General features: G+C 44.5%; 1 protein-coding gene and 1 long non-coding RNA gene across 2 annotated transcripts in view; one reads left to right on the forward strand and one right to left on the reverse strand.

The window, feature by feature from the left end:
- The window catches only part of LOC114677718 (uncharacterized), a 125856-nt gene that overhangs the window by 12504 nt on the left and 100338 nt on the right, over positions 1–13014 (forward strand). The gene's annotated exons all lie outside the window — the stretch shown is intronic.
- The window catches only part of LY86 (lymphocyte antigen 86), a 64945-nt gene that overhangs the window by 2421 nt on the left and 49510 nt on the right, over positions 1–13014 (reverse strand). Inside the window, exon 5 of the mRNA XM_001096895.5 lies at positions 2879–2931. Coding sequence (XP_001096895.3) covers positions 2879–2931 — 53 coding nt within the window. The remainder of the gene's footprint in view (positions 1–2878; positions 2932–13014) is intronic.

The following is a 13014-nucleotide window of genomic DNA, read 5'->3' on the forward strand; positions in this document are numbered from 1 at the left end:
TTCAGAAAACAGGAAGCATAGACAGAGGACGCCAGGGAGGGCTTCAATCTGTGCCAAGGGGTTGGATGAGTTCAGAGGGAAATAATACCAAGGCCCTGGAGACTGAGCGCTGAGTGGGAGCGTTTTTGGCCACATGGGAACTGCCGTTAGCCCAGAGCCCATCCCTGGAGGATTTGGTTGGAGGAGGTGATACAGGGTAGGTCTTTTACAACCAAAAGGCTTTGAACTGTGTCTGTTCCATATTAAGAAGCAAAGCCTCTGTGCATTGCGGGCCATCCACGGCTGACCTGCGACCAGTGTAGGGAGCCCATTTTGGGATTAAGGCCTCCAGCTCTCTCTCTGTACATATGATGCCCTCATACTGGGTAATATCTGCTTAAGTACCATCAGCAGTTGAAGAACTTAGGTTCTGCACTTCCTTCCTGCATAGTAAGGTGATTCAAATAAAGCTTTTTTACATATCTGGTCAACCTTTTTTCCTTTTTCTTTTTCTTTTCTTTTTTTTTTTTTGAGATGGAGTCCTGTTCTGTTGCCCAGGCTGGAGTGCAGTGGTATAATCTCGGCTCACTGCAACCTCCACCTCCTGGGTTCAAGCGATTCTCATGCCTCAGCCTCCCGAGTAGCTGGGATTACAGGCACGCACCACCACGACTTGTTAATTTTTGTATTTTTAGTACAGATGGGGTTTCACCATGTTGGCCAGGCTGGTCTTGAACTCCCAACCTTAAGTGATCCGTCCGCCTCGGCCTCTGAAAGTGCTGGGGTTACAGGCATGAGGCACTGTGCCTGGCCCCTCAACCTACTTTCAAAGGGATTTTCTGACTTTAAGAAGTTCTTTTCCGCTCTATCTTATAACAGTTGCTGAGTAACTGGGTTAAAATTAAGCCAACAATGCAAAAGTGAAAGTCAATTGTTAGTAAATTTTAAGTCAGCCTCTAGTCGGGAGGAGGGTCAGAAGGACAATGGGGAAAGAAAAACAATTCAAATAGCAAAGATTTAAAGAAAAATGGAACTCTCTGGGACAGTTTAGGTACCTTATACTAGAAGTGAAGAGAGGTGTAGTTTTTCTTTCTTGCAAAACTTTTGTATTTTAATGAAAGGCCTGAGGAAAAAACTCTAGAGATTTCCAGAGGGAGAAGCCTGGAGACTTCCCAGCTACAAGAGCAATGCTAGTGGAAATCCGAGATGGTAGCAAGATGGCACTGTGACATAGGAACACAGAGGCTGGGAAAGAAAGGAAACAAACCCGGAGGTGAAACTAAGAGATTCTTCACGGAGAAAGAGACCTACCTTTTTCTTCAGCCATATACAGGTTTTGGAGAACTGAAAGGATGAGGTTGTAAACAAAACTATTTAAAGTGGTTACATTTTTGCAACTGCACCCCCATGCTTATTGCAGCGCTATTCACTACAGCAAAGATATGGAATCAACCTAAGTGTCCATGTATGAATGAATGGATAAAGAAGATGTGGTATATATACACAGTGGAATACTATATGGCCATAAAAAAGAATAAAATCTTATCATTTGTGGCAACATGGATGGAACTGGGGGTCATTATCATAAGTGAAATAAGCCAGGAACAAATACAAATATTGTTTATTCTCAATTATCTGTGGGAGCTAAAAAACATGATCACGTGGAGATAGAGAGTAGAAAGATAGATACCAGAGTGGAGAGGGAGGGGAGGAGAGGGAGAGGATAAAGAGAAGTGGATTGAAGGGTACAAACACACAGTTAATAGAAGACATAAATTCAGTGTTTGATAGCAGAGTAGGGTGACTATAGTTAACAAAAATGTATTCAGTGATGGACATCCTAAATAGCCTGACTTGATCACTACATATTATATATGCATAATCAAATCTCACAGGTACTAAATACATCAGCATGCATTTTTAAAAGATCACATTTTTGTGATCCTTTCCATATTATTCCATAAGATTCTCTGAGGGGCCTGTAATCCCAGCACTTTGGGAGGCTGAGGCAGGTGGATCACGAGGTCAGGACTTCGGACCAGCCTGGCCAATATGGTGAAACCCTGTTTCTACAAAAAATCTAAAAATTAGCTGGGCGTGTTGGTGCATGCCTGTAGTCCCAGCTACTCGGTAGGCTGAGGTGGAAGAATAGCTTGAACCTGGGAGGCGGAGGTTGCAGTGAGCTGAGATCATGCCCCTGCACTCCAGCCTGGGAGACAGAACGAGACTCCGTCTCAAAAAAAAAATTATCTTAGGGGTAGCATATTGAACATTTATTGCTTATAGCAGAGTGATGTAAATTGAGCCATTTAATAACGTCACATTATCTTGAACAGAAAGGAATTAGTGGAAAATTCTACTCTGAGCTGTGAGCTTTGCCAGCAAATGCTAAGGATATGGGCATTTTATTGACTTAGTGGCAGCTCATGAGTAACAGTGAAAGGACAGTAACCGGGGGACCTTCACGCCTCCATGGCTTGTGCATCTTCCTTTCTCTGAACCGCCAGCCTCCTGAGCACAGTCCCAGCACATGCGTGGTGCCGCCCACACAGCCCAGCAGCACTGCCATATGGAACCCCACAGATGCCGCAATTCTGCTGGACAAGACGCTGGCATCCCTCTCAGTGGGAGGTTTGTATTCGGAGGATTCCCTAAGGTTCACCGACATGTAAAATATTAAATGCCAAAATGACAAAGTCAGCGTGTCAAGAAATTTCAAGTGCCCACGGTGAAGCAGCAGTTTTATGAAGAAAGGGTTTTTGCAGGGATGGCCTATGGATAAGTTTTAAATTGTTTAACTCCTCCTCTTCCTTCTTGGTTTCTCCTCCTTTCCCTCCCCCTTCTTCTAGACTTCTTCCAGAAACAAACTATTTAATACAAGAATTAAGTAATATCTTACCTGAGGAATAGTAAATTCAGGATTATTGACAGGCCCAGCATAGTAAATCTGCTCTGAAAAAATATATAAAGCATACATGATGTTATTCAATCATTTAAAAAAATGATTCATTCATATGTTCTGTGCTTACACTGATGTGTGACAATTGTTGGCACCAAAATAAGAGCAGCTATTGCTAGAAATGTTTTCATTCCCTGATCTACATTCATTCACTTATTCATTCATGCCACAAATATTGGTCGGGCACCTTCCATGTGGCAGGCCCTGGGGATCCTGGGATGGAAAAAAGAAGTCTCTGTCCATGCATTGCTGATATTCTGTTGTGGTTTGGCTGTGTCCCCACTCAAATCTCATCTTGAGTTATAGTTTCCATAATTCCTGTGTGTCATGGGAGGGACCCAGTGGGAGGTAATTGAATCATGGGAGTGGGTTTTCCCGTGCCGTTCTTGTGATAGTGAATAAGTCTCATGAGATCTGATGGTTTTTTATTTTTTTTATTTTTATTTATTTATTTATTTATTTTGAGACGGAGTCTCGCTCTGCCGCCCAGGCTGGAGTGCAGTGGCCGGGTCTCAGCTCACTGCAAGCTCCGCCTCCCGGGTTCACGCCATTCTCCTGCCTCAGCCTCGGGAGTAGCTGGGACTACAGGCGCCCGCCACCTCGCCCGGCTAGTTTTTTGTATTTTTAGTAGAGACGGTAACATCCATGTTAGCCAGGATGGTCTCGATCTCCTGACCTTGTGATCCACCCGTCTCGGCCTCCCAAAGTGCTGGGATTACAGGCTTGAGCCACCGCGCCCGGCCTCTGATGGTTTTTTAAAGGGCAGTTCTCCTGCACAGGCCCTCTTGCCTGCCACCATAGAAGATGTGCCTTTGCTCCTCCTTTGCCTTCCACCATGATTGTGAGGCCTTCCCAGCCCTCTGGAACTGTGAGTCTGTTAAACCTCTTTTCCTTTATAAATTACCCAGTCTTGGGTAATTTCTTCATAACAATATGAAAGTGGACTAATGCATATTCTACTGCGGAGAATGATGATACAGAAATAACTAAACAAGACAATATCCAGATTGTAACAAGTGCTGGAAAGGGACACCAAGTAATATGAGAGAGGCAGGAGGGTGTGGTGGGGAAGGGGCCAGGCTGGATCCAGGTTGCACAGGGTTAAGTCCCAGGATTAGTTGACTATGGACAGTTGTTATCTCTTTGGGCTCAGTTTCCTTGTTTTGTTTTGTTTTTTGTTTTTTTTTCCAAGATGAGTAAGATAATGACAATAAGAGTACCTGCTTCCTAGGGTGGTAGGGATTAAAAGAGGTAATCAATAAAAAGCACTAATAACAACACCTGGGAAGCACTCCATGAATACTCGCTAATGCCAGGAACTGGGAGGCACCATGTTCCACGGGTGGCAGTCATGGAGGCATCTATAAGGAGGTAGTATTTGAGCCAAGCCCTGAAGGAGCAGAATGGGCCAAGCATTTAAAGAGTTGGGGGAAGATCATCTCAGAATAACAAAGTAAGGACAGAGGCCTTGATGTGGAAAAGAGTTTAGGAAATTGGAAGGACAGTGGGAGATGAGTCTGTTGAAGCATGGTGAACAAGAGGAACTGTGTTGAGAAGAACTTGGAAAGATCAAGGGGTGACATATTTCAGGACCTGCAGGAAATGGTAGGGAGTTCAGATTTCATTCCAGTGGAAAATGTGTTAAAAGTCATGTCAAAATAGCTAATTTATGTTTTGCAGAGACATTCTGCTGTATAAAGAATGCAAAGAAGAGGCCAAGTGTGAAGGCTCTTCTGTGGCCAAGGTAAATGATGGATTGGTGAAGGGTGGTGGTGGTGGAGGTAGAGAACATGAATGAGATAATATTTGTGTTGGCTGATAGCACCCACTGATGAGTGGGTATAGAGAGTGGGGGCCAGGAAGGTTTTGGTTTGAATATCTGGATAGATGGAGGTGCCATTTATTGAGATTAGAGAAGCCTGGTGAGGCAGTGTGTGTGTGTGTGTGTGTGTGTGTGTGTGTGTGTGTGTGTGTGTGTGTGTGATGATTGAAGAGCTCTAATTCTGGGATATGGTTAATAAGGATCCTTGGAAGCAGTTGGCTATACAAGTCTGGAATTTTAGGGAAAATGTAGGAATGGAGCTATGAATATCAGATTTATTAACATGTGGTGATTAAGCCATGGGACAGGATGAGATGCCCCCCTCACCCCAAAGAGATAGAATTAATCAACAGAGGAGAGGACAGGACCTCCTGAGGCCCTCCAACATTCAGAGGTTGGGTTGAGGAGAAGCCAGCCAAGGAGACTAAGAAGAGATGGTCAGTGGAGTGAGAGGGTAGCCAGAGAGTGAAGGAGCAAGGAAGCCAGGAGATGAATGTTTTTCAAACAGGAGGGTATTGCCAGCCATGCTGAATGCTGCTGTTGAGAGTTTGAGTAAGATGAGAACAGAACTGTGCAGTGGATTTGGCAACATGGAGGTCATTTGATGACCTTGACAAGAACACTGGAGAGATGAGTACAGATACCTGAATGGGGTGGACTGAAGAGATATAAGGAGGTGAGGAAGTAAGAGTTTTGTTATGAGAGGAAGCAAAAGCAAAAAAAAAAAAAAAAAAAAAAGGATAACTGAAGGAGAGTGTGGTATTAAGAGTGGTTTGTTTCTTTGTTCAAGATGGGAGATACTGTACCATATTTGTTGTTCCAAAGGAATAATCTTGTAGAAAGAGAGATTGAAGCTGCAGAAGAGGGAATAACTGAAGACATGAGGGGTTTAAGAAGGTGGAAAGGAACGCTATTAACACTCCCTCCTGTATTTGAGAGAAGCGTGAAAATTACTCCCACAATTGTAGGAGCGAAAACAGAGCAGAATGAGTTCAGGTGTAGATATGTTTGTAGATGGGCCAGTAAACCAATAGTGGGGCTCTTGTCTGATCTCTTTGGTTTTTGCAGTGAAGTCCACAGACTTGTAGGGGGCACTAGATGGCAAAGACCTGTGCTGTGTTGAGCAGCAAAAGGAGGAATACAATACTCATGGACAGTGGGGAAGAAATTTACTTGAGAAATATAGTAAGATTTCTAGGCAGTGTTGAGTGCTTTTCTTGAGGTTTGTGGCCATACATTTAAAGATACTCCAGTCAGCCCAGATGTATATTTTCTTAGAGACATTCAGTAGCTCCAGTGCTACTGAAGGTCAGTGGTTGGGTTGGAGTTTCACTGGACAAGAATGAAAAGGAGAGAAAGTCAAGGCTGTTGGATTAGATGCAAGGAAAAGATTATAACAATAGACCATAGAATCTAACGTGGGTAAGGAAGAAAGTGAAGGCAGGAGGGAGTTGTTGATGGTAACAGTCGGGGAGAGAATTGAATGGAGTTTCTATTATTGCAGTCAAGGTGCTAGAATTGGTGAGCTGGCAGGATATGAGGAAGCCACATGGCAGAGGGCTTGACATTTAGATTTCAGAAATGGTGCATTTTTACAGGCTCTAAGATATACAGGGTTGACATGAGAGATGGTGGTCGAGGTGTAAAGATGGAAATAGTTGTTGAAAGTGAGGGGGTGAAAAAACTGAGACATTATGGTGCTTGGTGGGCTATCCACATCAGTATTGAAGTCAGCAAGAAGGATGACTCCTTGCCCAGCCCCTCAGTCATTACTGCCTCACCTGTGATTCCCCAGCACTGCAAACAAGCATCGTGGCTAAGAGCACATGTCCAGCGGTCAGACTATCTGGGCTTGAATCTGAGTTCTTTTTTCATTAATTGGGCAATTTACTTAACCTGTCTGAGCAGCACATGTAGGCACTGTAACTAATATGTGGTTACATATAGAGGGTTCAGAGGGACAGCCTGCCCAGGATTCATTTGTCATGCTGGTGCTTTGCCCAGCCTGAGGGCGCACCCCTTGCGTTGCAGTCCATGCTAATCGTGCCCCTAACAGATATGCACTGCAGTGGTTCAGCTACTGGAACATGATTTCTTTTTTGGAAGTTATCTTTTTCCCAGTAGATACTCTCTAGCCCAAGCCAAGACAATCAGAGCAGAGAGACAAAGGGACCCCTTCTCAATCTGTTCTGGCAAGAGAAGCGTTCACTGCAGCTCACCAGTCTCTAGAGCTGCCCACTTTCTGCCTGGTGTTCCAGCTTTCTTGCTAATTCTGTGACTCCTAAATGTCCTTTCAAGAAATTCCCTTTGCTTTTGTTGGCTGGATTGGGTGTCTTCTGCTTGCAACTCAAGGATGTGGCTGCTACAGGCATGAAGAAGCCAAGAGCACTCCTGCTGGCTGTCAGGGTTTGGACACAGTGTGGCTCAGGAGCAGAGTCCAAGAACAAGGACCGGTGTGCCGTCCCTGTCTGATCTGGCTGGGTTCCCTTGGACATGTTTCATACCTGCTTTATGCTTCTACAAATTGCTGTATGGTGGCACAGTGCAAATGACTTGACCTAGGAAGCAGACAGACTTGGGTTTGAGACCCAGCTCTCCGACTCACTAGCTAAGTGATGCTGGGCAATTTGCTCAGCCATCCTGCAACTCAGTTTTTGCACTTGCAAAATAGAAATAGCAATGCCTCCCCATAGGGCATTGAGAGGACTAGAGAACTTGTGTGTAAAGCCGCTGAGCAGAATGTGGTCCCAAGGAAGGGTAGAAATGGCAGTTATTAACTGTATTATTATTCACCCAGGTGTGAAAAGGAGTAACGTTCATTTGGTGGAAGCTGAAATATGCAATGAGACTAGGTTTTCTAGCTTCTTGCTTGAGCCAGTGTATGTAACTGCTAAGTTCTGTCTGTGCCTTTTTTTTAAACTTTTGTTTTAAAAAATGGACGAGTATGACTCTTTGAAGAACAACACTCTAATGATACCTAATATTTTGTTGTGCTCATTTAATGCACCCAGGTTGGCTCATTTGTGTTCTTCACCATTAAGAGGTCCTTCACTTGGCTGAGAGGTTTTCATTAAATTGGTCTCTTACAGTTTACAGTTTCAATTGGAGCTTTTTGGGGGGCTCATGAAGTTCTTGAGATAACTGCAAGTAACTAATGAAATTGTCTTTTTTTAAATCTGATAAAACAATACCTAAAATTAAATTTTCACTCTGTCCTTTCTCAGATCCTCTCCAATTCTGAGATTCCTTTAATTAACATTCTCACACTCCAGGACTATAAAAAGAACCCCAGTATATTTGCACCCATTTCTTCTGTTTCTTTCATGTGCAATATTTATCAGTTTTTAATGTGCAGTGGATTAAAGAAACTCACCTCCCTGGTTCTGAATACTTGAAGTCATTTCTGAGTATCAGCTTTTTTTTTTTTTTTTTTGACCCAGATCTTTGGGTGATTGTCATTGAGTGTCTTTTTGAAGAGAAAATTGGTTTATAAATTGTGGAAATAAAAGGTCCCAAGGGTTTTGGGTGACATCAACTTGATATGAGGGCCTGTGTCTTTTTTTATTATTATTATTTTTGAAACAGGGTCTGGCTCTCTCACCCAGGTTGTGCAATCTTGGTTCATTGCAACCTCCACCTTCCATGTTCAAGTGATTCTCCCATTCTCCCACCTCAGTCTCCTGAGTAGCTGGGACTACAGGTGCATATCACCACACCTGCCTAGTTTTTTTGTAGAGATGGGGTTTCGTCATGTTGTCCAGGCTAGTCTCCAACTCCTGAGCTCAAGCGATTCACCCACCTTGGCCTCCCAAAGTGCTAAGATTACAAGCGTGAGCCACTGCACCTGGCTGGTCCTGTGTCTTGGTCTGCCTCTTTTTGTTCTCAATAACCAGCGCAGACGCAGCCTGCTGACTGCATGAACTCTTTTAGGCGACCCTCTCCCCATTTCCTAGCCCTTTCTAGGATCTTGCTGGAATTCCTGCCAATTTCCCAAATTTATTATAAAATGTCATTAATACTTAAGCATTTTCAGGGCACTTAACAGTATAAAACTACTCAAGAGTTATAATTATGATGACTAGGCCAATTGGCATATCAAGAACAAATGTTTTTGTTTAAAAAAATCATTCATTCATTTACCTAGCATTTTGTGTTCCCTTCCCAGCTGCTGGGCCCAGTAGGGCAGGGTAGAGGGGAGGCAGTGTCCTTTTTTGCTCCAGTTATATTGAGAAATGATTGACAAATAAAAGTTATATATATTTAAGTGGTATAATGTGGTTAACATATCCTCACATAGTCACCTTTCGTGTGTACGTTTGTGTGTGCAGGTGTGTGTGCCTGCATGTGTGTGTGTGCATGCGTGCATTTGTGCATGAATGTATGTGCATTTTTGTGTGTGTGCATGCTTATGTGTGTACATGTGTGTTTGTGTGTGTAGTGAGAACACTTGAGAGCTACTCTGCTAGTAATGTACAATATATTGTGATCAACAGTAGTCACTGTGCTGTACATTAGGTCTCCAGAACTTACTCATCTTCTAACCGCAAGTTTGCACTCTTTGACCACCATCTCCTCGTTTCCTGTACTCCTTAGACTCTGCCAACCACTCATCTACTCGTTTACTGTGAGTCTGACTTTTATTTTTGGATTCCACATGTAAGTAAGATCACGCAATATTTGTCTGCCTTATTTCATTTAGCATGATGTCCTCCAGGTATGTCCACGTTGTTGCAAATGGCAGAATTTCTTTCTTTTTTAAGGCTGAATCATATTCCATTGTGTGTATAGACCACATTTTCTTTATCCATTCATCTGTCGCTGTTGTTTTCACATCTTGGCTACTGCGAATAATTCTGGGGGAAATTCCCACTGTTGGTGGGAATGTAAATTTGTACAGCCACTGTGGAAAACAGTGTGGAGATTCCTCAAAAAATTAAAAATAGAACTCCCATATGATTCAGCAGTCCCACTTCTGGGTGTGTGTGTATATATGTATATATATATATATATATATCTCCAAAGGAGATGAAATCAGTATCTGGAAGGGATACCTGCATGCAGGGAGGCAGTGTCGACCTGGGAGGATGCAGCCTTCCCTCTCCCCTCCAGGTGAGGCCAAGAGCAAAGTGGGAGGGAGCTCAGAGTCTGTGATGGCATCTGGCGTGCGGAGGACCAAGCTGAGGGGCTAGAGGATGAAGAGGAAGGTGGGGACAATGTTCCAGACCAACCAAGAGCATTGTCTCTGGAGGAGCGGGGAGGGAGTGCATGGCTTTATTCTAGTGAGCTCTTTATTCTTCTTCCCGCCTCTGGGTATTCCGAAGAGACCCAAATCCAGAAGATGGAGAAGGCCCAGGCACTGATCCTCATCACGTTCCCTCTGATCTGTAGCTTTGCTTTCTTCAGTCTCTCTGACCCTTGAGGATGTAGTTCTTCCTGTTCCCTTAAGCCTTGGAGCTGGTAGGTTAGGGCTCTCATTTAAGGTAATAATAAACTTGCCTGGGGTAGGGACAGATCAGAGTGTCCACTGCCTTCAGGGCGAATGTCACTGTAGCGAGATCCCAGTAGGCCCTAAAGGCTGGAGGTTTCTTCAGGTTTCCATGGATTCCCGGCATTGTGGGTAGGTAAGCTCCAGCCTAGGCCAGGCCTAATTGTAACTTTTTAGTATTATTTTTCAGTGTTTCCTAATTTGGCAGCTCCTCAAGCTCCCGGGCCATTCAACTCTTATCCTCTGAGCCTCTGAGTCCTTTGTGTCTCTCCTGGAGGGGTCCTTCCGGGACTCTCAGTGCTGCGGGCTTGGCTGCTCCATTTCAGAGGGGGGTCTGCCGGTCCTCCACATGCAGTTGCACAGAATGTGCCTGGCTCAGGGTTGAATGGGATCAGAAATCCAGCTGTGCCCTATTGGGTCAGGGCCTGCAGCCCAGGACTGGGCTGGGTCCCACCAGCATAAGCTTTTAGTGGTCTGGGCTGGGTCCCACCAGCATATGCTTTTAGTGGTCTGGGCCACATCCTCTCAGCCCCTGGTGGAATCCCGGCTGCTGGAGTGGGCATCAGCAGGGCCTCTGACATTACTCCGTGTCAAGGGCTGCCCCTCTGCGTGCTTTCCTGCTTCAGAGAAGCCCATGCAGGGCAACTGGGAAGTGCAGGGATGTGAACTCCTGAAGCTTCCTGACCCTGAGAAAGACAATTCTGAGGCACTCGCTGCAGCTCCCCAGGGGTTGCTGAGGGATGGAGCCCTAGTTCCCTGTGCTGGTCATCAGCTCCCTGGTGTGTCTCTCACTGGCTTTTCCCATCACCCTTGCTTCCTGGCATCACGGCCCAGAGTACTACCCACCCCCAAGTCATTGAACCTGGCTTTACTTGGGGGTACCCCACACTAAGAACACTTCCTGGCAGAAGGTTCCCCTTTTTCTAATGTATACCAAGGCCACGGATGAGCTAGTGGTAGCCCTAGCCACCTGGCTGCTGAGACATTTGCACCTGTTTCTTGTGATGGAACCACCTAGTTCAGAAATGATACCCGAATGCCCTGGAACCTGTTCCTTGACTTTCATGCCAAAGGCCAGGAAGGAGAATTTTCGTGCCCTGGATTATCTGTTTGAATTCTGTGAATCTCACACTCTGGGAGAAGACAGGAGCTGAGTGACAGGGACAGGAGGTGAAGACCTCAGCTGTGCTCCAAGGGGAGGAACAGAGCATGCGAGGAAGCCTGTGAGTTTTAGTAAAGAGGGACTGCAGGAAGGAGGAGGGGGGCACAGTCAATCTCTGTCTTTGTTTTCTTCATTCAGTTGGATAGAGAATTACTGTCCCTGATTAGTGCACAAGTGTCCAATAGTGCACAAGTGGAATAACCTATAATAAATCAAGTTAACTCTAATAAAGTGGATTTGAAAACTTTGGGACTCTTTGGCAAGTCAAGTGACCTTTTATTGGAGGATTATTTCTGTTGCTCCATAATTAGAACTTGCGCAACTTGATTTCTAAATGTTTCTTGGGGATGTCCAGTATTTGGTCTCACCCCACTGGCTGTGTGAAGGGTCAGCATGTTCTGGGAATAGTTGCTGTCGTGTTTTTGGAGTCACAACTGTACTTTAGAATTCATAACTGTATAATTTGAGTTTGGATGACTTTTTCTATACATGAGTTATCTTAGTTTTGCTTCCAGCTAACTCTGCTTTGATATCTTTCCCCATCCATTCGACGAGGCATGTGAGATTTTATTTTATGGCCTTTCACTACCTAGAGAAATTTAATGTTATTTACAACTTGAAAACATTCACTGTGTACTTGTAATGAATCATTTACAAAATTAGAATTTTTCCTGGGTTTCTTCACTCATGGTCCTCTCCTTAGGCCTCTGCAGTGATTCAGAGATGTGCTCATTATCTCTACCCTCCTTTTCTTTTCTTTCTTTCTTTTTTTTTTTTTTTTTTTGAGAGAAGTCTCACTCTGTTGTCCAGGGCTGGAGTGCAGTGGTGTGATCATAGCTCACCACAGCCTTAAATTCCTGGGCTCAAGTGACCCTCCTGCCTCAGCCTCTCAAGTAGCTGGGACTATACCACCATGCCCAGCTAATTTTTAAATTTTTTTTTTAGAGATGAGGGTCTTCCTATGTTGCCCAGGCTGGTCTCAAACTCCCAGCTTCAAGAGATCCTCCCTGCCTCAGCCTCTGTAGCTGCTGGAATTACAGGGATAGCCACTGCACACAGCTATCCCTGCCCCTTCCTGCCTTTAAAAAAAAATTTTTTTTTTCCAGAGATGGGGTTTCTTTCTCTGTGTTGCCCAGGCTGATCTGGAGTTCTTGAGCTCAAGCAATCTGTGCGCCTCGACTTCCCAAAGTGCTGGGATTACAAGTGTGAGCCACCATACTTATTCCTAGTAGAAGCTGGTTTTCTCTCCATGACAAACATGATGAAGGACTCCTTGCCACCTTACCATCTTTCTCTGCCAAGAATGGGCATAATACATGGGCCGTCATTGACTGCTAGCCAAGTCATTTCTCCTGTGGTTAGAGGGCATGCAGGTGGTGGTTTTATGGGGGAAAGGTGACAATAATGGCCCGATAAAGCAAGCCCTTGGGAACAATGATACAATCTCCTAATAGAAAGACTCATCTCTTGCCTCAGCCTCAGATTTGTGAGCAAGTGCATTTGAGAACTGTGAAGTTCTCAGAGTTGTTGGACTTCTATGAAAGCATTTTAATGGAAAACCTATGGAGTTTGAGTTTTTCCCATATTAGACACAGTTTTGGGCCTTT

This window comes from Macaca mulatta, chromosome 4 (assembly GCF_049350105.2).
Source record: "Macaca mulatta isolate MMU2019108-1 chromosome 4, T2T-MMU8v2.0, whole genome shotgun sequence".
Taxonomy (NCBI): domain Eukaryota; kingdom Metazoa; phylum Chordata; class Mammalia; order Primates; family Cercopithecidae; genus Macaca; species Macaca mulatta.